The sequence below is a fragment of the Callithrix jacchus genome, chromosome 19 (genome assembly GCF_049354715.1).
Source record: "Callithrix jacchus isolate 240 chromosome 19, calJac240_pri, whole genome shotgun sequence".
In the NCBI taxonomy this organism is placed as follows: domain Eukaryota; kingdom Metazoa; phylum Chordata; class Mammalia; order Primates; family Cebidae; genus Callithrix; species Callithrix jacchus.
This window is the reverse complement of record NC_133520.1, coordinates 23153582-23176733: the sequence shown is the minus strand read 5'-3', so window position 1 is coordinate 23176733 and position 23152 is coordinate 23153582. Positions and strand designations below refer to the sequence as shown.

Genomic DNA, 23152 nt, shown 5'->3' with positions numbered 1-23152 from the left:
GCTCAAGGAATGTTGTAGCTGGTTTGATCTGTCCAGACCACTAAAAAGGTACAGCAAATGATTAGAAACAGTAGGGGAAAAAAGCAGATAAGACCATTATTATCTCAGAGGTTATATTCTTTGGGGAGGAAACGGACAATAAGCAAGTGAACAAATGACAGATGTAAACTGAGGTGATAAAAAGGTGATGTGAAATCAATGTGATAAAGTGTGCATGGAGATACCACTGGAGTGACCAGAAACGTCTCCACGAGGCAGTAATCTTTGCAGTTAATTGACAGGAGCCAAGCATATCTGAATAGCGTTGCTTTTAAAATCCTTTCCATTCTACTTTTCTACTTATAAACAAATCTAAATTCATGGCCATAAGTACTCTATTTTAGGGAAAATATTTTAACTTAAAAGCTTTTGCTCCCGTCCTCCCCATTTTTTTTAACTGTAAATGTTGAAGCCATTATTAACCCCAAGAATTCTATCTTTTTTTTTTTTTTGAGATGGAGTCTCTGTCACCCAGGCTGAAGTGCAGTGGCAAAATCTCTGCTCACTGCAACCTCCACCTCCCCAATTAAAGCAATGCTGCCACCTCAGCCTCCTAAGTATCTGGGATTACAGGTGTGTGCCACCACACTGGCTAATTTCTTTACATTTTTAGTAGAGACCGGGTTATTACATGTTGGCCAGGCTGGTCTCAAACTCCTGATCTCAAGTGATCCACCCACCTAGGACTTGGACTCCCAAGTGCTAGGATTACAGACATGAGCCACTGTGCTGGGCCTGAGTTCTAGCAAAACCAATTCAGGACTAACCACTGGTGAGAATCCCTTCTTGCTCTGGCAGCTCTCCTCCCCCATTATCTGGACTCTACAGTTCCCCTCTCTCCTTGGTTATCGTTTTCTCAATCTTGGGGCTCCAAAGCCCCTCTTTCTTTTGCCCCTCCTGGTGCTACTTCCCTCTGCAAAGCAGTGCTTCCAGAGATCATAAGCCCCATGAGGGCAGGAACACTGCTTGTGTTATTCACTGCTCCATTCCCAGCACCCCTGAATTGTGCTGAGCAGAGTTTGCACTCAATAAATACTCACTCAGTGAGAAAACTTCCTGAAGCCACTAGGAGGCTAACCAGTCACCTCTCCAGATGCCTCAGTACTTGAACCTACTAGAAAGAATTTGTGGCCTACCTCCATAGAGATAAACATGATTCCCATTTTGCAAACGGACAGCTGAGTTAGTTCAAATAATCTAAGATCATAACTACTCTACCTAAAATGGTCTGACCCTTGGTTAGAAATATTTTTAAAAGCCAAGAAGTAGAAGCTATTGAAAAATCCAGCATACAAAGAGAACACTACTCATGTCATTTAATATTTCTTGAAGATATGATGGATTTAACTGATGTAGAACAGCCTTCCTGGATAAATCCAACAATAAATATTTTGGTTTCCTGAAAACAAAACAAAAAACAAGCAAAATAACTGTTCTTGGCTTGAATCATAGTAATTCTTTGCTGGCAGCTCGGCCCAAGCTGATTGCATATGTGCTTTTAGGATAGGGCTGGAGACTGCATGTGTGTTCTGCACAACAACCACGGACACTTAACATTCATCAAATAATAATGAAACAGGACGCCTGGATTTTTTTGTTTCTCCTAGGTTTCTTCCTCATTTTAGTGACCTTGGACAAATCCATTCCTTCCCTCATATCTGATTTCCATCAGTCTGGTTCGGGATAATGTTTATGACTAAGATGCTTTGTGAGATCTTTACAAATAATAGTTACTGCCCCTCATCTATGAAAATTTTCCCCCTTCACTACCCTATGGGATGTTTGCATGACCCTTCCATTGAAAACCTTCACACACAGTTGTGAAGCGTCAATACCATCTAGGGACGGTTCAGAGGTTCCAAAGCCAATCAACTGACAAGTCATGGAATAACTTGGGCCATGAAAAGTACGTTTCCTATACTACTGAGAACTGGAAAACAGGTACATGTACTAATCCTTAAACCATGTTTTCCTTCTTTCTGCCGTTTTCAGCCTCTTCTAAACTATGCAGAAGCTGCGGACATTTGACTATCCTATATTCGACAACTGCTTCCAAAGCAATCCTACCGAAAACAGATCACACGGCCCCCAGGGGCGGGCAGGACAGGCCGCCGGGCCCCGGTTCAGGAGCTGCGCGCTCCACACATTGTTTAGAGGCCGAGGCGACACAGCCATCTTGCGTCGGGCGCCAGGGCCCGAGAGGAGAGCGAGCCCAGTCCCCAGATCCCGGAGGCAGGCACTGGCGAGGGGCTGCCCAGCAGGCAGGCGGCCCGCCCGAGTCAGGCAGGATTCTGAGCCATCAAGTTGTCTGTGGTGGACTCGGGCTGGACCCGCAGGACCCTGCCGCACTTGGCTGGTCGCGCAGGCGGGAAGGAGGCCGTCGGTCCGCCCCTCCTGATGCCGCAGCGGCCCCGTCCGACAGCGGGCGCGGGACTCCAGGCTCCGATTTGCCAGCTTCCTGCTAGGGAGCGTTTTCCACTGGGGCGCGGCGACCGGACCGGTCGCGTCTTCCCCCACCCACCGCCGCCTGGGTCTCCACGGGGGCGCGCGCCGGAGCCCGCGCGGTGGCGGCCCCTCCCTCCCCTCCCCGCCTCGGCCCCAGACGCCCGCAGGCCGGGCGTTCACCCGCCGCGCCTTCGCCCAACCTCCCCTCCCCCCGCTTCACTCCGGGCACCCCAAACCCGGGCATCGGGGGTTCGACGCTGTGCGCGCACGGAGCGGGATGGCAGTGTAGGGCCGGGGGCAGGGGTTGGCCGGGGGCGGGCGGCAGTTTCGGCGGGAGCAGGAGGCCCCTCAGCGTGTCTTTTGTGTTTGTACACACACGGCGCGAGGCGGCCGGGAGGAGGGAGCAGGCGGCGTGCGGGGGAGGGGCGAGCGCGCGCCAGCGAACTGGCGCGCGGGGGGAGGGGAGGGGGCGGGGCGCGAGCAGCGCTGCGGGGGCGGGGCCGAGCCTTCCCTCCATTGTGTGTGATTGGCTGGCGCGCGGCGCGGGGGCGGGGCGGCGTGTGTTGGGGGATAGCCTCGGTGTCAGCCATCTTTCAATTGTGTTCGCAGCCGCCGCCGCGCCGCCGTCGCTCTCCAACGCCAGCGCCGCCTCTAGCTCGCCGAGCTCCAACCGAAGGAGAAGGGGGGTAAGTTTCCCCGTCTGTCCTCTTCCCCGAAACCGAGCCCCGCTTGCCGTCAGCCCCGACCCGGGCCCTGGTGGTGCCGGGAGGGTACCCGTAGCCCCTCCACCTTAGCCCACAAACTTTTTGGCCCAGAAATGAAGCGAGTTTCCTTCTTCCCTCTGGCGGCGGCGGCTCCCCAGTCTCTCGCCGCCTCAGCCCAACAGCAGCAACCGCCGCGGCGCCGAGCCTGCTCTCCCTCCTCCTCCCCGCGCCCCTGGCTCCTCTTTCTTCGGTGATATCCCGCCCGCTGCCCCTTCCGCGGACCCCAAACCTTCACCACGACCCGCGCGGGCCTCTTAACTACTGCCCCCGGGCCCCGGCCCCCAGTTTTCGGGCGGGAAAGGGGTGGAAATCGCTGCCGCTTCGCACCCTGGGGTAACTCGCTTTTTGCTGCCTCCCCACAGTTGTTGCTAAGCTTCACCATCTTGTCTCTCTTCTCTGGTCACCGACCATATTTTTTCCCCCGTTTCTCTCTTCCCCATTTCAAAAAAGCAAGAATTTTTAAAAGAGGGACATTTTTTCCCCTTTTTTGGAGAAGCGAAAACTTGATGCATTTGAAATGCAAAAAAACTTTTGCATTTTGGAGGGCGGCACGTGGCAGGGGATCGGGGTATTTTCGAGAGATTTGGTGTTTTGTCTCTTTGGAACGGAATCGGATACGTTTTGCGATTGTTTCCATTTTGTTCTGGTCTGGGAGCCGAGTTGGTGCCTGCTCGAGGCGCTGGGAGCTAGACGGGCAGGTTGGGGGACCCTGTGCCGAGGGACCCAGAGGAGGCAAAACCAAAAGTTTATGTGGTGCTTGGGGTGGACCGGTCGGCGGATGTCGTGCCTTAATTAAAGCCTGGGTGCGGGGCACTTTTTATTTCACTGGGAAGCCTGTGAGGACTGGACGCGAGGACGGGGCTTTGTAGAATGCTCGCTGGTGGTAGCTGTTGTTCCTCTCGTTTTTTCGAGACGCCTTTTTGTCAACATAACGATATCTTTGTTGAACGATACAACACCAAGAATATTTTCAGATATTTACAGCAATCCATCAACAGCTAGAGGAAGGGGGGGGCAACCAAAGGGGGGAGTAAGACCTTTTTTGCTGTAATTTGATTCGATCCTCCAGCGATTTGTGGCTTCGTTCTTTTGACTTGTTTGTGGATGGAATGTTTACAGACATTCCTAATTTCTGCTTTAATTAATTAAATAAATTGGATCAAAGGCTGTTAAGAGGTCTTTTTGTTTTCCCGTTTGTCGCTCAGAATTGGCATTTCGAGAGAGGAATGGTATTTATTAATTGCTAACAATTTTCTAGTACTAGTTTGTTTCAAGAAGTCATTTTGGGTAGACGTAATCTGCACCCTTTCAAATTATATAACAATACGAACATTATTTTTTATACTGATCATAATTTCCAGATATGGGGAAGGAGTGATCGTGATCGTAGCAGGAAAACTTGTGTGTTTAGTAGTTTCATATGGTGATTCGATTTTTTTTTTAATGCTGGTAGGTAAGTAAGGAGGTCTCTATACCATGGCTCGTACAAAGCAGACTGCCCGCAAATCTACCGGTGGTAAAGCACCCAGGAAGCAACTGGCTACAAAAGCCGCTCGCAAGAGTGCGCCCTCTACTGGAGGGGTGAAGAAACCTCATCGTTACAGGTATTAAAAAACAAGAGGAAAAAAATGGGACAGTCTCTCTCTTATGTATCCGTATAATTTAACAAAAGATGAATAACAGGAAAACTTTTTGCCTTAGAGAAACATTTTTTTTATTTGAACACTTCTTAAATACATGTACTGTGTAATCAATTATATATATAAAATTTAGTATTGGGTTTTATTGGAAACGTTTAACTTTGAAGCCATAATCTGACCTAGAGGCCTAAGGAGACCTAGTACATCACTGATAATGTTAATAGAATATATTGACATTTTAGTTAACTTAGTAATTCTTTAAAAATAGTTATGTGTTGCCTTCTTCAATACACTGTTGAGGATATCTTTGCTAGCTTTTGGCAAAATAATCGAAATTGGGTGTTTTCTAAGATTCCTACCCCCTCGTTTATTTGATTAGCTTATTTCCTTCTATATTAGCTCATTGGATTGTGAACGGTCTGAGCCACTGTGTTGTTAAGGGCATCTGCCATTAGAGGGCAGAAGTTGCCCAGACTTAGATAGCCTCAGCAGATATTACCATTAACCTAAAATAAAAGCTCATACAGTGGAAGAAGTCAGAATGAGAGGTAAATTTCTTGCTAACAATCACTTAGTTTTAAAAAAAACTTTTCCACGTGGAAGGAACACTGCGAAATCGGATGTATTCAAATTTAATAATTCTTGAGGAATGAACTGTAGTCAGAGTAGAGGTATTCTGGGAAATAGAACTTAAATGCCACAAGTAAATTTTTAAATGAAGTTAATTGGGTTGTGTTGGTTATCTTTAAGGGCTGTTAAGATAATAGAGGGTGCGGGTGGGAAGGAGAGTGGTGCTGAGTTGAGAAGAGTCAACTTCATTAGTAGCCTGACAGCTACTACCTTCCAGGGTTTCGATACCTGTATCACTTTTAAAAATGAAAATAAATAGGGCTTTGATAAACTCCTTGATAAGAATGTATTTTAATTTCATGCTTTTTGCTAAAGGTATTGTTACTCCTACTAGAGTTGAATGTCATCATAAGTTGATCAGTGAAATTTGATACCGAAGCTGAAGAATTGTTGGGTGGTTTGTTTTTTGAAAAATTACTGCATTGCTTTAAAGCTGCCCACTTTTTATGCTATTTAAGTTTTTGGTAACTTTCTTTATTATTAATTTTTTAAAGGCCTGGTACTGTGGCACTCCGTGAAATTAGACGTTATCAGAAGTCCACTGAACTTCTGATTCGCAAACTTCCCTTCCAGCGTCTGGTGCGAGAAATTGCTCAGGACTTTAAAACAGATCTGCGCTTCCAGAGCGCAGCTATTGGTGCTTTGCAGGTAAAATAATGGGTGGGGAAGACTCAGTTTGTATTCCTGTGTGTACCAAGAACAGTTCTAGAATATTTTCGAATATGCTTTTATATATATATCCATATATCCGCCCCCCCCCCCCTCGCTTACAACCTCCACCTCCGGGGTTCAAGTGATTCTGCCTCAGCATCCAAGTAGGTGGGATTGCAGGTGGGCACTACTATGCCTGGCTAATTTTGTATTTTTAGTAGAGATGGGGTTTTTCCATGTTGTTCAGGCTAGTCTCAAACTCCCGACCTCAGGTGATGCCCCCGCCTCTGCCTCCCAGAGTGCTGGGATTACAGGCATGAGCCACTGTGCCCACCCGCTAATATTGTTTAATCACAAGCCTGTTGGGTAGTAGATTTCGTGACTTCACTCTTGAGACTTCAGAAAGGTTAAGTTGCTCAAGGTCATGCCCATAGAAAATGGCAAAACCATAACTTGAACATCTGACTCCAAGGCTTAGTGCACATTTCATTATACCATTTAAAATTTTGAAACATTGCACTAAAAGCAATATTTAAAGAAAAGCCTCTGATTTGGTTTATGGATGCTGTAGGACATTAAGAAGAACTGAGACTAGAGGTCTATATTTTAGTAACAGTTTCAAGCCATAGTGCCTAGAATGAAAGAAATGTCTCTTTAGTTCCTGAAGAAACAGATATAGAGAGACCTTAATATCTAGGATGGGAATAGGCAGTATTAAAGAATTAGGCGTTAAGATGTAAAAGGAGCAGTGAGTGGAGGATAGGATTGGAAGGCAAGATGGGGGAAACAGTGCTTAAAGGTGATACTGGACATGTAAGGGGGCAGGGATTTGCTTTGTGATTTGCTGAAGGAGATTAAGGATTTCCACTTAAATGTGGAGTGTATTGAATTTAATCTTAATCTCTAGCATGTCAGGATTTAGAGAAATAGTATTCTAGAGATGTTTTTATGTATTTGAGATATTTGTGCTTTATGTCAAGACCAAAACTTTGCATCTGTTGCTTCAGTATTGGCAAAATAAAAGAAAAAAAAAGACAAAAATTTGAAATTACTACAGGATACTTGATAAAGGTATGTAGGTGTAATTAACAATAGTAACTTAAGTAACCTATTTTATATTGTGTGGTTGGAGTTTTTAGATGAAAGTATCCCAGAATACAGTAAAGCTACCGCCTCCATCAGAAGCATGCAGTTGGGTCCGCTAAAAATGCTGATTGCTAGGCATCATTGCAGACCTGAATCAATCTCGTGGGGGGGGGGGGGGAAGTATCCAGAATCTAAGTACGCTCCATTGGAGGATTTTCAAGGCTGCTGTTGCTGTGCCGGGCTTTTGCTTTATGTGTGAAAAAGATTTGATAGGTGGATTCCACCCTGAAGTGTAATTGGCCGAGCTGTTTCTATGGTTAGTCTAAACTTCATTTGATTGGTGAATTCCAGGATTAGGCATCCATTAAATTCTCAGTGAATTGCTGAAATTTCAACTACTAAAATCTTGTATTCTGTTACTTAAAACTTTATTTTCTCTTTTTATAGCCAATTATTTTCAGTTCTCATTTCATATATTACTAAATGCAGAAATGTTACTAAGATTCCCAAGCATTGGTACAAAGCTGCTAATATTTTCTAGTTAGAACTATGCGTAAGGAACACAATACCATACTTGAAAAGTGCAGCTTTTTTTTTTTTTTTTTTTGGAGACAGTTTCGCTCTTGTTACTCAGGCTGGAGTGCAATGGCCCGATCTCGGCTCACCACAACCTCCGCCTCCTGGGTTCAGGCAATTTTCCTGCCTCAGCCTCTGAGTAGCTGGGATTATAGGCACGTGCCCACCATGCCCAGCTAATTTTTGTATTTTTAGTATAGACAGGGTTTCGCCATGTTGACCAGGATGGTCTTGATCTCTTGACCTTGTGATCCACCTGCCTTGGCCTCCCAAAGTGCTGGGATTACAGGCGTGAGCCACCATGCCCGGCCGAGTGCAGCATTTTTTAGCTTAAATATCAGTAATGTAGCCTTTTAAATTGAGTTTACTAAACAATCTGGGTAAAAGACTCATCTTTCTAAAATTATTCATGTGTAAACTTCAATTGTTACTATTACATATTTGTCATTAAGTGTGGTTGTATTGGTTTTAAGCAAAATGTTCGCCTCTTCTGTCCACAGTGCTCTTAGTGTTAGCTCTTTATTGGAAGGAGTGATCTGTGTAACGGGCTTTTGTGTTTTGTGTTTGCTTTTTTATGCATATGCTCTTAAAGATGCAGAGGGAGAATTTTAAATGGAATAGAATAGTAAGATTGCAACTGAAGTTGAAATCCAAAGGTCACTTTCTTTTTGGCCTTAGAATTATACATTTTACAGCTAAGGGATGGGAGGGAGTCCAGTGAGAATGGTAGAGAAGTTAGTCTCAGTTTGCCATAGGTAATCAAAAATTGACTTGCTTAAAATTTAGTCTTTGCCTTTAATGTCTGAGAACTTGAACTCAAATATCCTTATGTTAAATGAACAGTGGTTGCTTTGAAATGGTAAAGAGCCAGACATTGAATATAATCAAAATGTCCTAAACTATTATTTTCTTGTAGTTTTTTCTTTTGCCATTAACTCAATTCATTGGGTCATAAATTAATGTAGCAATCTTTAATTCTCATTACAGTCTTAATGTTTTAAGGGACTTTGGGTTACTTGTAACAGAACTGGAAATGTATGGTTTATGGTCAGATCCTCTCTAGGAGTTTAATCTTTAGAGCTGACCAGACACAACCCTCATAAACTACCAGCCAGGTTCTAAGAGCTGTGAGAGCCCCAGCTGCCGCATGCCACATCTGAATAGTTCTAGGTGATACCACTCTAGGCCTCAGAATCATGGGACCTGATGGTTTGCCCACCTAGTAGCTTGTGCCACATTTCACAAAAGCATTCTAGCTTTCTATAATCCTGAGGTACCAGGTTAAGCTTGTAAGTAAAAGTAAACTTTTCTTTCCTGAGAAACTTCACTACTAGTAGGTGATGTGCGTTGTGAGCCCCTAAGGAGGCTACAATATGCCGTGTTTTCCAGGCTTTCTACCCACTCTAGAATAGGTTAAGAACGAATCTCTGAATATTAAGGACTTTTGCTTTTTAATACCTTTGGAATAGGTAAGATGTGATGGACTAATTACATAGAATAGAAACTTTTTTAAACTAGCAAAGATGAAGGTGTAAATGTACTTTTTTAAAATAGTGTAAACCATTTGAATTCATTATTGGTGTGATGATGCTTTTAAAGGGATCTCAATTGTTTTATTGCAAAGTCAAAACTTTTATAAAACAAAGGTCTGTATCCTGGTCTTGAGCTCCTAACCTTGTTTTATGTGGCATTGTGGGGCTTAAATTGCTCTGTTATTTGTGTATGTCTTATTAGGATAAAAATAGCAACTTAAAGACTATTTTCTCCCTTAATATATCTTGAGCAGAGAAATAATTTTTCCTTATAGAGGAAGAGAGGGCTGACTAATGTATTATTTCATGCTCCAAATCCAAAACTGTTGGATTCATGGTTTATTTATTTATTTTTTTGAATAGAGACGGGGTTTCACCATGTGTTGGTCAGGCTGGTCTTGAGCGCCTAACCTTGTGATCCACCCACCTCAGCCTCCCAAAGTGCTGGGATTACAGGCATGAGTCACTGTGTCTGGCCTGGATTCGTGATTAATTTTCAAGATGGCAATTTCTCGGCCGGGCGCGGTGGCTCAAGCCTGTAATCCCAGCACTTTGGGAGGCCGAGGCGGGTGGATCACGAGGTCAACAGATCGAGACCATCCTGGTCAACATGGTGAAACCCCGTCTCTACTAAAAATACAAAAAATTAGCTGGGCGTGGTGGTGCATGCCTATAATCCTGGCTACTCGGGAGGCTGAGGCAGGAGAATTTCCTGAACCCAGGAGACGGAGGTTTCGGTGAGCCGAGATCACGTCATTGCACTCCAGCCTGGGTAACAAGAGCGAAACTGTCTGGGAAAAAAAAAAAAAAAAGATGGCAATTTCTCCATTTCAAGATGAGTAAGCAGGATGGGAATCGTGGTTCACACCTGTAATTCCAGCACTTTGGGAAACTGAAGTGGAAGGATCACCTGAAGTCAGGAGTTCGACACCAGCCTGGCCAACATGGTGAAACCCTGTCTCTACTAAAAATACAAAATTAGCTGGGTGTGGTGGCGGACCCTTGTACTCCCAGCTAATCAGGAGGCTGAGGCAGGAGAATTGCCTGAGCCAGGGAGATGGAGGTTCCAGTGAACTGAGATTACACCACTGCACTCCAGCCTGAGCTACAGAGCAAAACTCCATCTTAAAAAAAAAAATTAGTAAGCAGATGTTTTAACTTAGACTAAAAGATTCTCAGCTTTTCAGACAAGTTGTTTTTTGTTTTTTGGGTAGGGACAAGGTTTCACCCTGTTGACCAGGATGGTCTCGATCTCTTGACCTGGTGATCCATCCACCTCGGCCTTCCAAAGTGCTGGGGTTATAGGCCTGAGCCACTGCACCCGGCCCAGACATCTATTAAGTATACTATATGTGTGCGAAAGTTAATAACAATTTCAGTTATTAGTTAACTAACTAGAAATGCCCCTTCCTCTTCACAAGCTACCTGTCAATGAGTGATTCATATACCTGTCATTCTTGAGTGGTAGTAGTAATAAGGTAACTTGAAAGGATCTTCTAATCAAATGGGAAAAACCAGGGAGATAAATATTAGTACTAGAGAACAACAAATGCTGTTACAAATAGGGGTACATAGAGGAAGGTACTTGGTAGAGGACAGGGGCACATCTCCAAGGCATAGATCAAAGTATATAAATAAGGAACTAACTTGTGGTGTGTTCTGGAACCAGAAGTACTCTCATGGTAAAACAGATATAAAAGGGAAGGTAGATGAGGAGCATGTTATAGAAACCAGTTGAGCATATTAAACTACTGGGCAAGGCAGAGGTTCGGATACTGTGTGAATGGGATTCAGAGTGAGGAGGAGACTAGGCTGGGATGGGGTATTTGGATTGGACATGATTTTGTTTATAAGAATGAGAATATTAAAGAAGTTGGATTTCTTGGCTTTGAGACATTTCAGTTTATTAGAAATCAAATTACCATTAGAAAAATTGAACTTTGTTGGTAACAAAGCAATTTAACTTGTGTAACTTGATAGAGATTTACTGACTTAAGCCTTGGGGTTTTTCATAAGCTGCCTTTGAGCATTGTCCTACAGGTTTTAAAATGTAAGCATTTGATAAAATCGTCAACATCCTGCAGAGCCATTTTTTAAAGGGTTTAAAAACCTTTTTGTTTTAATTCATACAGTTGGGTCTTAACTATTGGCGATAACACCATTAATAATTTTTTCTTCATTCCTTTTGCAGGAGGCAAGTGAGGCCTATCTGGTTGGCCTTTTTGAAGACACCAACCTTTGTGCTATCCATGCCAAACGTGTAACAATTATGCCAAAAGATATCCAGCTAGCACGCCGCATACGTGGAGAGCGTGCTTAAGAATCCACTATGATGGGAAACATTTCATTCTAAAAAAAAAAAAAAATTCTCTTCTTCCTGTTATTGGTAGTTCTGAACGTTAGATAATTTTTTTTCCATGGGGTCAAAAGGTACCTAAGTATATGATTGCGAGTGGAAAAATAGGGGACAGAAATCAGGTATTGGCAGTTTTTCCATTTTCATTTGTGTGTGAATTTTTAATATAAATGCGGAGACGTAAAGCATTAATGCAAGTTAAAATGTTTCAGTGAACAAGTTTCAGTGGTTCAACTTTATAATAATTATAAATAAACCTGTTAAATTTTTCTGGACAATGCCAGCATTTGGATTTTTTTAAAACAAGTAAATTTCTTATTGACGGCAACTAAATGGTGTTTGTAGCATTTTTATCATACAGTAGATTCCATCCATTCACTATACTTTTCTAACTGAGTTGTCCTACATGCAAGTACATGTTTTTAATGTTGTCTGTCTTCTGTGCTGTTCCTGTAAGTTTGCTATTAAAATACATTAAACTATACCTGCTTTTGGTCTTTATTATCAGCCTTGCCCCACAATTCATGTTCAAGATAATATTAGTAGTAAGTGCTTTAATTGTCACTTTATATATGAGACATAAGACTTACTGAGAGATGAGGAAATTATGGGCTTGGTGGCAAAAGGAAACGAATACTGGCTTTAAGTCTTAGAAGCTTGCCAAAACCTAATGATCTTAACTCTGGATATGTTGTCTTCTGAACCAATTAATTCTAAAAGCTAGTCAATAGGATCACCTGGAAGTAGTGGAATCTGTAAGTGGATTCAACTTTCATAAATGTTGAATAACAAATGGAAGTGTGTAACAGTCTTTAGCTCAAAAGTTAATGCATTCAAGATCTGGCTATATTAAGATGCTCTGTATTCATTAACCCGAACTTACCCAAGCACTAATGGTTAATTCTTAGCCCTGTTTTATTTAGTATTGGTATGATTAATGTGAAATGAGGATGATAATAACCTTCTTAAAACTTTTAACGATCCCATTAGTTGTAATGTTTGAGTGTTTGAAACTGCCCCAGAAGTGATGAAATGTTAATCACTGTGCTAAGAATAGACTTCGTGTCAATAAGATACAACATTGGGCTTGCATTTTTACTGCTGTTAAACATTTTAGCGATAACTTAATCTTTCAACTATAGGTGAGTATAAAATTCTTTAATGGGAGAATTCTAAGAGCCTAAGTTTGTTAGCATGCATCCCAGTTTTCAGCATGATCTTTTGCCTATATGGGGAGGTACTGATAACGGTTGGTATTTTCTCAGTAGTTGAATATTCTCTGTTTAGTCCAGTTTTTCAGTGCAAAGGACCAAATGGTAGGCCTTTTCATGAAAAACACTCAGAAGAAAAAGTTCGTGTCCCCATTAAGGGAGGAAGTTAATATTACCTGCTGGAATCTGATAAGGACCAGTTATTTACAAGTGGATGATACAGTCCTTTGAGTTCTTGGAATCCTAAATTCTCTAAAAGTTTTTGTGTGCTAAAAGTACATTTTTTATTGCCCCATGAGTGGTTGTTAACAGTTAATTTTTTTTTTAAAGCAAAATTTCAATTCGTTTAAACAGATAATTAGTACTATGTGGTCATTGTCCAGGTATAAGACAGTAAGTTGTACATTATAAAATGGAAAAAAGTACAAAGATGAACTTGGCACTCAGTGTATGTACACAGATGTCTGGTCAATTTATTGAATTTGCCTCATAATGCTGTGTTAATATTGGGCATGTATTCCTAGAAAGTAGGTAACTTGTTAATACTTACAAATGAGGCAGTGGAATTTGGGAAGACATTTTTAACTGACGAAGGACCTTACCAATATGCTTAGTAGTTTTGAGCTCAGGGCTATCCTTTGACTCCGGTGCGGATCTGCCAGCTCATTGATCCCTGGCTCAGAAATGATTAGGCTGATAATCCTCTTTCCTATGATGCTTCAGAGCTGGTATATGACAGTTCCACCCAGAGAGAAAAACTAAAGTGGATTGGAATTAAGCTCAAAATGTATGGAGACTAGGTAAAATCACCACTTTGTTTCAGCTTTTGAATAGCAAAGTAACTTAAATAGCCAATAAACACCTTTTAAGATTTCAGAAAAGTTCCCTAAAGTCTAAGTTGACAGATGAAAAACCCCAGAAAATTATATTTTAAGTTAAAAATTCAGGTAAATGTCTTAGGAAAGTCAGGAATACTACAACTGGAAGAATCTTTAGGAATTTGAAAACATTAACCAAATAGGGGGAATCTTAGTTATTACAGATAAGTGCTTGCACAATGCCCAAGCTCTTGCTCTTCTTGACAGTCTAGAATCTTTAAGAGGAAATACATTCAAATTTGCAAATACCTTGAGGGCCTCCCGAATGCTGAGGATGCAAAAGTATGCTGGAACTCAAGATTTAATTCTCAGCAACCCTATGAAGTGGGTACTGTTTTATGCTCTATTTTACAGGTTAAGAAACGGCAAATGGAGGAGGTAGACTTTGTCTCCAGATAGGCTAAATCCAAGGCCATTCTCTTAAGTGATAGTGTAGAATAAATTAGAGCAGTTAATTTGCCAGGGATTGTAGAAGTTGAAGTCTTGGCAGTGGGAGAAACATGGTGGGTGGGGGTAGGAAACAAAATTAGGATTGAAGGTGATGTTTTAGAGATCACAAGAAAAGCCTATATGCAAAACCATGCTGCTCATCACCTGCTCAGTCATAACCTACCCCCTAATTCCCTTCTCATCCATCACCTGTTCTTAGGCTCTTCCTCCAAAAAGGCATCCACAACTTTCCACTTAACACAACTACTACCCTAATGCAAGCTGCTATTTTCTTTTTCTTGCTTGCTTGCTTTTTTTTTTTTTTTTTTGAGATGGAGTTTCGATCTTGTTGCCCAGGCCGGAGTGCAATGGCATGATCTTGGCTCACTGAAACCGCCTCCTTAAGCGATTCTCCTGCCTCAGCCTCCCAAGTAGCTGGGATTACAGGTGCCTGCCACCATGCCCAGTTTTACCATGTTGGCCAGGCTTGTTCTCCAACTCCCAACTTCAAGTGATCTGCCTGCCTGGGCCTCCCAAAGTGCTGGAATTAACAGGCATGAGCCACTCCCTCCAGCCTAATTTTTGTATTTTTAGTAGAGATAGGGTTTCACCATTTTGATCAGGCTGGTCTCGAACTCCTGACCTCAGGTGGTCCACCCGCCTCGGCCTCCCAGAGTGCTGGGATTACAGGTGTGAGCCAACGTGCCTGGCCATTTGTCTACTATTTTACTGACTGCTCCCACTATTATACTGCAAGAACGGGGGTTTGCTCTATTTCCCATTATACTCCCCGTGCTGATATCTAGTGAGTCTGAATAAAAATCTGTCGAATTAGTGCTAGAATGAATGAGTGGTTCTGCTTGCCTCTATGTCAACGTTAAGCTTCTGTAACCTTAATATATGGTAACTGATCTGGTATTTTGAGGATTAAATGAAAGCAGATGCAAAAACAAGGCCTGGCTGGGTGCAGTGGCTCACGCCTGAAATCCCAACACTTTGGGAGGCTGAGATGGGCAGATCACTTGAAGTCAGGAGTTCAAGACCAGCCCGGCCAACATGGTGAAACTGTCTACTAAAAATACAAAAATTAGCTGGGTGTGGTGACACACACCTGTAATCCCAGTTAGGAGGCTGAGGCAGGAGATGTGCTTGAACCCGGGAAGTGGAGGTTGCAGTGAGCCGAGATCTTACCACTGCACTCCAGCCTGGGTGACAGAGTGAGATCCTGTCTCAAAAAAAAAAAAAAGTGCTCAGAACAATTAACGTTAGCAAAACCATCAAACAGGTTTTTTTGTTTTTTTTTTTTGAGATGGAGTCTTGCTCTGTCGCCCAGGCTGGAGTGCAATAGCACAATCTCGGCTCACTGCAACCTCTGCCTCCTGGGTTCAAGCAATTCTCCTGCCTCAGCCTTCCATGTAGCTGCAATTACAGGTGCACACCACCATGCCCAACTAATTTTTGTACTTTTTTTTTAGTAGAGATGGGGTTTCACCATTTTGGCCAGGCTGGTCTCGAACTCCTAAACTTGTGATCCTCCCACCTCAGCCTCTCAAAGTGCTGAGACTACAGGCCTGAGCCACTGCACCCAGCCTATTTTTTAAATAAAATGTTGAATAGCTCATGAATACTAAACTGAAAGTGACAAAGAGAATGGTTGTAGGGGCACTCCAAGGACAGTTTCTACTGAATGCATGTCACTTTTGCATCATCGTAAAGTTGAAAAATTGTAGGTCTAACCATCATAACTTGAGACCATCTGTACATAGTTTATCAGGAGTAGTAAGTGCTAAAAAGAAAAAACAGAATGTGGATAACAACTGTCTTGGGTGGCAGTGGGGGAGATGTTGGCAGTTAGGCTAGCCAGGGGAGGCATCGTTGAGGTATCTTTCAAGTCAAGTCCTGAAAAAAATGAGAGTAAGCCACACAGAGGTGAGAGAAGAGTACTTCAGGTTCTATTAGGGGTCCCATTAGAGAAGCCAGCCTGGTATGTTCTACGTTGGAGCATGCCACAGTGGAGCAAATGAGAAGCACCGTGGGAAACCAGAGATATAATGGGAGTCAGAGCATGTAGTGCTTTATAGGTCCTGCAAGGACACAGTGAGATGGGAAACCTCTGGAGTTTTGAGCAGAAGGATAAATGGTCTGACTTATGTTTTAACAAAATCACTCCAGCTGCTGTCTGGAGAATAGACTGAAGGCAATAAGGGTAGAGCAGAAAGGAAAACCAGTTAAGCTATTGCAGTAACCTAAGTGCAGCATGATGTAGTGGTTTGGACTTGGGTGGTGGCAGTGGAGGTGTGCAAAGCGGCATTCTGGATATTTTATTACAATGATAGGAGGATGGCTAGGACTTGCTGATGGGTGTAGGCATGAGAAAAATAAAGCAAGGGCTTAATGGGGCCAGGGTTTTCATCTGAGTAACTGCATGAAGTTCCTATTGCTTGACATAGGGAAGACTGTGAGAGAAACAGGTTTGGGGAATATAAGGGCTCAGTTTTGGACATGTTAAAATTGAGATGCTTAATTGGACTTTTTAGTGATGTCAAGTAGACTTTTGGATTTGAACCTGGGATTAAGGAAAGAGGTTTGGGCTGGAGATACAAATCTGGAAGTCATCAGCATGGTCTTAAAACTAGCTGAGACGGCCAGATGTGGTGGCTCATGCCTGTAATCCCAGCACTTTAGGAGGCCAAGGTGGGTGGATCACAAGGTCAAGAGATCAAGACCATCCTGGCCAACATGGTGAAACCCCATCTCTACTAAAAAATAGAAAAATTAGCTGGGCGTGGTGGCGCGTGCCTGTAGTCCCAGCTACTCAGGAAGCTGAGGCAGGAGAATTGCTTGAACCTGGGAGGCAGAGGTTGCAGTGAGCCAGGATCATGCCACTCCACTCCAGCCTGGCAACAGAGCAAGGCTCCGTCTCAAAAAAACAAAAACAAACAAATAAAACCTAGCTGAGAGGCCAGGTGCGGTGGCTCATGCCTATAATCCCAGCACTTTGGGAGGCTGAGGCGGGTGGATCACGAGGTCAAGAGATCGAGACCATCCTGGTCAACAAGGTGAAACCCCATCTCTACTAAAAATACAAAAATTAGCTGGGCATGGTGGTGCGCGCCTGTAGTCCCAGCTACTCGGGAGGCTGAGGCAGGAGAATTGCTTGAACCCAGGAGGCGGAGGTTGCGGTGAGCCAAGACCGTGCCATTGCACTCCAGTCTGGGTAACAACAGTGAAACTCCATCTCAAAAAAAAAAACCTAGCTGAGATCACCAAGAAAGTAGGTGTTGATAGAAATTAGAGAGGAGGGCTGGACATGGTGGCTCACGCCTGTAATCCCAGCACATTGGGAGGCTGAGGCAGGTGGATCACCTGAGGTCAGGAGTTTGAGACCAGCCTGACCAACATGGAGAAACCCCATCTCTACAAACAATACAAAATTAGCCAGGCGTGGTGGTGCATGCCTGTAATCCCAGCTACTTGGGAGGCTGAGGCAGGAGAATCGTTTGAACCTGGGAGGTGGAGGTTGCAGTGAGCCAAGATAACACCATTGCACTATAGCCTGGTCAACAAGAGCGAAACTCTGTCTCAAAAAAAAAAAAAGAGAAAGAAAAAAGAAAAGAAAGAAATTAGAAATTCAAGGACTGAGGCACTCAACATCTCAACATTTAGAGTTTAGGGACTAACAGACAGCTCCAAAGAAGACTGAGAAGACACAGACATAGAAGAAGAAAGCCAGACATATGTGATAATCTGGAAGTCAAAAGAAGATAGTGCTCCAATGAGGACAAAAAGTGATCTATTGTGTCAATTACTACTAAGCCAAGTGGGGTGTGAGGTCTGAGAACTGACCATTTTATTTGTAGAGGTAACTGGTGACCCTAATAACAGTTTTGATGAAACAGAGGGAACAAAACCTGATTAGAGTGAATTCTAGAGAAACTAGGGCTTTCATCAAATGATGAAACTTCATATCATCAAAAAAAGAGACAAACTGACATCATACTGAGGACACAACATCACCGAAAAGTTTACCCAAAATGTTTAAACTGAATATAACAATAAGGATAAGGAAAAAACCTGATAAACCCAAAGTGTAAGACATTGAGCCAGGCACAGAGGCTCACGCCTGTAATCCAAGCACTTTGGAGACCAAGGCGGGCGGATCACCTGAGGTCAGGAGTTCAAGACCAGCATGACCAACATGGTGAAACCCCGTCTTTAAAAAAAAAAAAAAGGAAATTATTGAGGAGATTTTAATAAGCCCTGTATATTAAATACTACATCACTCTCAAATTTATTGAATGTATAATAATAACAGTATTATGATTGTAAAGAGAATGCTCTTGTTCTTTGAGGTAGTTGCTGAAGGGGTAAAAGGTCATAATGGTTGCAGTTTAAAATTTAGGAGTCAGGCATGGTGGCTCCTGTCTGTAGTCTCAACACTTTGGAAAGCCGAGGCAGATGGACTGCTTGAGTTCAGGAATTTGAGAACAGCCTCGGCAACACAGTGAGACCCATCTCTACAAAAAATACAAAAATTAGCAGGGCATGGTGGCATACACCTGTGGTCCCAGCTACTTGGGAGGCTAAGGCAGGACAATCCCTTGAACCCAGGAGGCAGAGGCTGTGGTGAGCTGAGGTCATGCCACTGCACTCCAGCCTGAGCAACTTTCTCACAAAGAAAGACAGGGCTGGGCGAGGTGGCTCATGTCTGTAATCCCAGCAATTTGGGAGGCCAAGGCAGGCAGATCTCTTGAGGCCAGGAGTTCAAGACCAGCCTGGCCAACATGGCAAAACCCCATCTCTACAAAAAATACAGAAAACAACAACAACAAAAACAAACAAAAAACCTGGGTATGTTGGTGCACCGCCTGTAGTCCCGGTCACTCTGGAGGCTGAGATGGGAGGACGGCTTGAGTCTGGGAGTCAGAGGTTGTAGTAAGCCAAGATCACACCACTGCAATCCAGTGAGTACCTGTCTTAGAAAAAAAAAAGGAAAGGAAAGGTAGCAAGGAACAGTTCAAAACAAGCAGTTAGGGGAAATGCTTATAAAAAGAGAATTGGAGGGGCCAGGCCCGTGGCTCACGCCTGTAATCCCAGCTCTTTGAGAAGCCAAAGCAGGTGGATCACCTGAGGTCAGGAGTTCCAAACCAGCCTGGCCAACATGGCGATACGCCATCTCTACTGAAGAAATACATAAATTAACTGGGCGTGGTGGTGTGTGTCTGTAATCCCAGCTACTCGGGAGGCTGAAGCAGGAGAATCCCTTGAACTTGGGAGGCAGAAGTTGCAGTGAGCTGAGACCGTGCCAGTGCACTCCAACCTGGGTGACGGAGGGAGACTCAAAAAAAAAAAAAAAAATTCAGAATTAGAGGAAATGAATTAGAGACAGCAAGTATAGGTAGTTTCCAGGAGTTTTGCTTAAAACGGAGAGAAACGGTAGTAACTAAAGAAGAAAGTGGGAACTCAAGAGACCTGTTTGTTTTTCCTTTCCAACTTTTAAGTTTGGGGTGCATGCATAGGCTCGTTACATAGGTAAGTTTCGTGTCTCAGGAATTTAATGCACAGAGAATTTTGTCACCCAGGAATTCAGCATAATACCTGAGAGGTATTCTTTTATTTATTTATATGCAGGGACTCACTCTGTCACCCAAACTGGAGTGCAGTGGTATGATCACCACTCACTGCAGCCTCAGCCTCATGGGCTCAAGGGTTCCTCTTTCATCAGCCTCTTGAGAAGCTGGAGCTACAGGCATGAGCCACTGCACTCAGCTAAGTTTTTAAATTTTTTGTAGAGACAAGATCTCACCATGTTGCCCAGGGTGGTCTCAAACTCTAGGCTCAAGCAACCCTCCCACCTCAGCCTCTTAAAAAATTTTAATGGTAAAAGTTCAGTTTTACAGTTAGTGCTGGCAACGCAAAAATAAGGAAAGTGGCAGGAGGTCCGGGGATTATGAGAGAACGCATGACAAATGTTTAGCACAGAGCTGGCCACACACAGTATGGGCTCAGTTCACGGTGGATTTTATTTGGTCATCATCATTACATTTGGATCTGAAATAAAACACTTCTGATTCCAAATGAAGGGGAGGGAGGTAGAGTGGAGGCAGTGCGGAGGGCTGGCTTGGATTTCTGCTAAGATGTCACAGCCTCAGATACCCTCAAGGCATGCCATGCCCGGCTTAGCCGAGTGAGGGTCTGTGAAGCCTGATGGCGTGTAGGAAAGCTCGGTGGCCTCACTGTCAGCGCAGCCGAGGCCATCACGCTGGCTCCAGACTAGTCAGCAGATGGCCGCGCACCAGGCCCTTCCTGAGGCCGGGGAGACTCAGCTCTCAGTGACGGAAGCGGCCGGCCCGGGACAGACTCCTGAGGAGCGCTGCCGCAGACTCGCGAAACAGGACGTGGAGCCAGGCGGCTCCTTCCAACCCCTCCTGAGGGGGCAGCCTGAGGGAGGGTCGCTGTCAGGACCTCGAGGACTGAGGGTTCAGGGTGCCCGCAGCTCCTCGCCTCGCCGCTCCCTCCTCCCTCCAGGTCGTGGAGGCCAGTCCCCAGCATCGCTCCAGCGGTCCCCACTGTCATCGCTCCAGCGGTCCCCACTGTCGTCGCTCCAGGGTGGGCTTCACCCTTTTCAGGCATTTCTGAAATCGGCGCCTCACCCGGATTCTCTTCCTCCCGGTAGCCCTCCCCAGCCCCAGGTGTTAGACCGTTCCCAAAACGCGAAACCGATTCTTCCAGCCGCCTGGCGGTCGCCCAACAGCACCTCAAGCCCGGGTCGTTGTCACGTGACACGGCCCCTGCGCCCTGGCCCCGCCCCCGCCCCCGCCCCCGCCCCGCGTCCGGGCCCCGACCCCCCCGCGCCCGCCTGCCCGGGGGCGTTTCCGCCACCCTCTCTTCCCAGGTTTCCAGAACTTGCGGGCCCCCTCTCCGCCAGCCCGGCTTGGCCCCACCCAAGCTCTTGCCCAAAAATTCAACAGATCTCATCTCCCAGCATGGAACAAGTGACAGTGAGTGCTAGAGAGGAGGCAAGTTAAAACTGCTCTCCAGGTGGGGCACCGTGGCTCACACCTGTAAACCTAGCACTTTGGGAGGCCAAGGCAGGTGGATTGCCTGAGCTCAGGAGTTTGAGACTAGCCTGGGGAACATGTAAAACCGACATCTCTACTAAAGATACAAAAATCTAACTGGACATGGTGGCTTGCTCCTGTAATCCCAGCTACTGGGGAGGCTGAGACAGGAGAATGCTTGAACCCGGGAAGCAAAGGTTGCAGTGAGCTGAGATGGTGCCATTGCACTAGGACAGAATGAGCCTAGGACAGAGTGAGACTCCACCTCAAAAAAACCAAAATAAAACAACAACAAAAAAACTGCTCTCCACAGGCAGATACTTTCTTTCCTTCCTTCTTTTCTTCCTTCCTTCCTCCCTCCCTCCCTCCCTCCTTCCTTCCTTCCTTTCTCACTGCAACCTCCACCTCCCAGGTTCAAAGTGATTCTCCTGCCTCAGCCTCCCTAGTAGCTGGGATTACAGGCATGTGCCACCATGCCCGGCTAACTATATTTTTAGTAGAGAGGGGGTTTCTTGGCCGGCATGGTGGCTCATGCCTGTAATCCCAGCACTTTGGGAGGCTGAGGCGGGTGGATCACCTGAGGTCAGGAGTTCGAGACCAGCTTGGCCAACATGGTGAAACTTCATCTCTAAAAAAAAGAAAAAAAAGAGAGAGAGGCTTTCTTCATGTTGATCAGCCTGGTTTTGAACTCTCGACCTCAGGTTATTGCCTACCCTGGCCTCCCAAAGTGCTGGGATTACAGATATGAGCCACCACACTGGGCCTAGAAGGATATTTTCCTAAGGAAAAGGTGGATTCACAGAGAGGAATGGTGCAGCTCCACTGTTGGGGATTTCAGCTAGGTTCTGCCATGGTGGGATCTCCCCAGAGCCTTCCTTTCCTCAGCTGGGTGGTTGGGAGGGGTATGTGGTGGGGGGGAAGCACAGACCACTGACTTCTGCTAGTGCCCACCCTGCCCACTCATAGGAAATAAAGACAATGGCTTAGCCTAAAAGATTTCCAGGGACCGGCTGGGCGCGGTGGCTCAAGCCTGTAATCCCAGCACTTTGGGAGGCCGAGGCGGGTGGATCACGAGGTCAAGAGATTGAGACCATCCTGGTCAACATGGTGAAACCCCGTTTCTACTAAAGATACAAAAAATCAGCTGGGCATGGTGGCGCGTGCCTGTAATCCCAGCTACTCAGGAGGCTGAGGCAGGAGAATTGCCTGAACCCAGGAGGCGGAGGTTGCGGTAAGCCGAGATCGCGCCATTGCACTCCATCCTGGGTAACAAGAGCAAAACTCTGTCTCAAAAAAAAAGAGATTTCCAGGGACCCTGGAACTTAATATTGAAAACAGTTGACAAACAGTTTAAAGAGGGATATTTGGCTGTATACTCCGAAGTGAGCAGATGTTTTTGAATATTGTCTCCACCACGTGCCAAGCACCAAGCAACCCTGTGGAGCAAGTATTGTTTTCCCCATTTTAGAATACGAAAACTGAAGTTCATAGCAATGAAGTGACAAGGCCCAACAACAGCTATTGAATGACAGTCAGAATTTTAAGACAGGTCTTGACTTCAATCTTAGTAGAAGAATGAATTTAGATAATTAAGATGTATATGAAACATTTGTTAGCTTTTGTAGAGCATAGAAGGACAAATATGGACTCACCTTCGGATTTAGTAAGTAATGTTTCCCAAACTAGAGTTGTTGGGGTCCTGCCTCATGGTCTTCCCCGTATCTGTGAATTGCCCCAGGCTAGTTCTGCTCTCTGATGCTGGGGCTGGGCCTCTGCTTTCCAGCTGACACTCTAATAATAGGCTCCGCCAGTAGAGAACAGTGTCCAGAGACTATCAGGAGATAGCAAGGCTGC

General features: G+C 44.7%; 1 protein-coding gene and 2 long non-coding RNA genes across 3 annotated transcripts; 1 reads left to right on the top strand and 2 right to left on the bottom strand.

Moving 5' to 3' along the window:
* Positions 1 to 1342: 1342 nt before the first annotated feature.
* Positions 1343 to 2576, bottom strand: LOC128930249 (uncharacterized). The gene is made up of 2 exons (XR_008478035.2): positions 2107 to 2576; positions 1343 to 1438 (listed from the first exon to the last, which is right to left on the bottom strand). It is a non-coding gene; the product is annotated as an uncharacterized LOC128930249 (long non-coding RNA).
* Positions 2577 to 3083: 507 nt separating this feature from the next.
* On the top strand, positions 3084 to 12201 carry H3-3A (H3.3 histone A). The gene is made up of 4 exons (XM_054248373.2): positions 3084 to 3170; positions 4702 to 4852; positions 6013 to 6166; positions 11555 to 12201. Exons 2-4 carry the CDS (start codon positions 4725 to 4727, stop codon positions 11681 to 11683), a joined length of 411 nt encoding a protein of 136 aa, XP_054104348.1. The 5' UTR covers positions 3084 to 3170; positions 4702 to 4724; the 3' UTR covers positions 11684 to 12201.
* On the bottom strand, positions 11699 to 20997 carry LOC128930250 (uncharacterized). Its single transcript, XR_008478036.2, has 3 exons — positions 20703 to 20997; positions 19085 to 19209; positions 11699 to 18754 (listed from the first exon to the last, which is right to left on the bottom strand). It is a non-coding gene; the product is annotated as an uncharacterized LOC128930250 (long non-coding RNA).
* Between the last annotated feature and the right edge of the window lie 2155 nt (positions 20998 to 23152).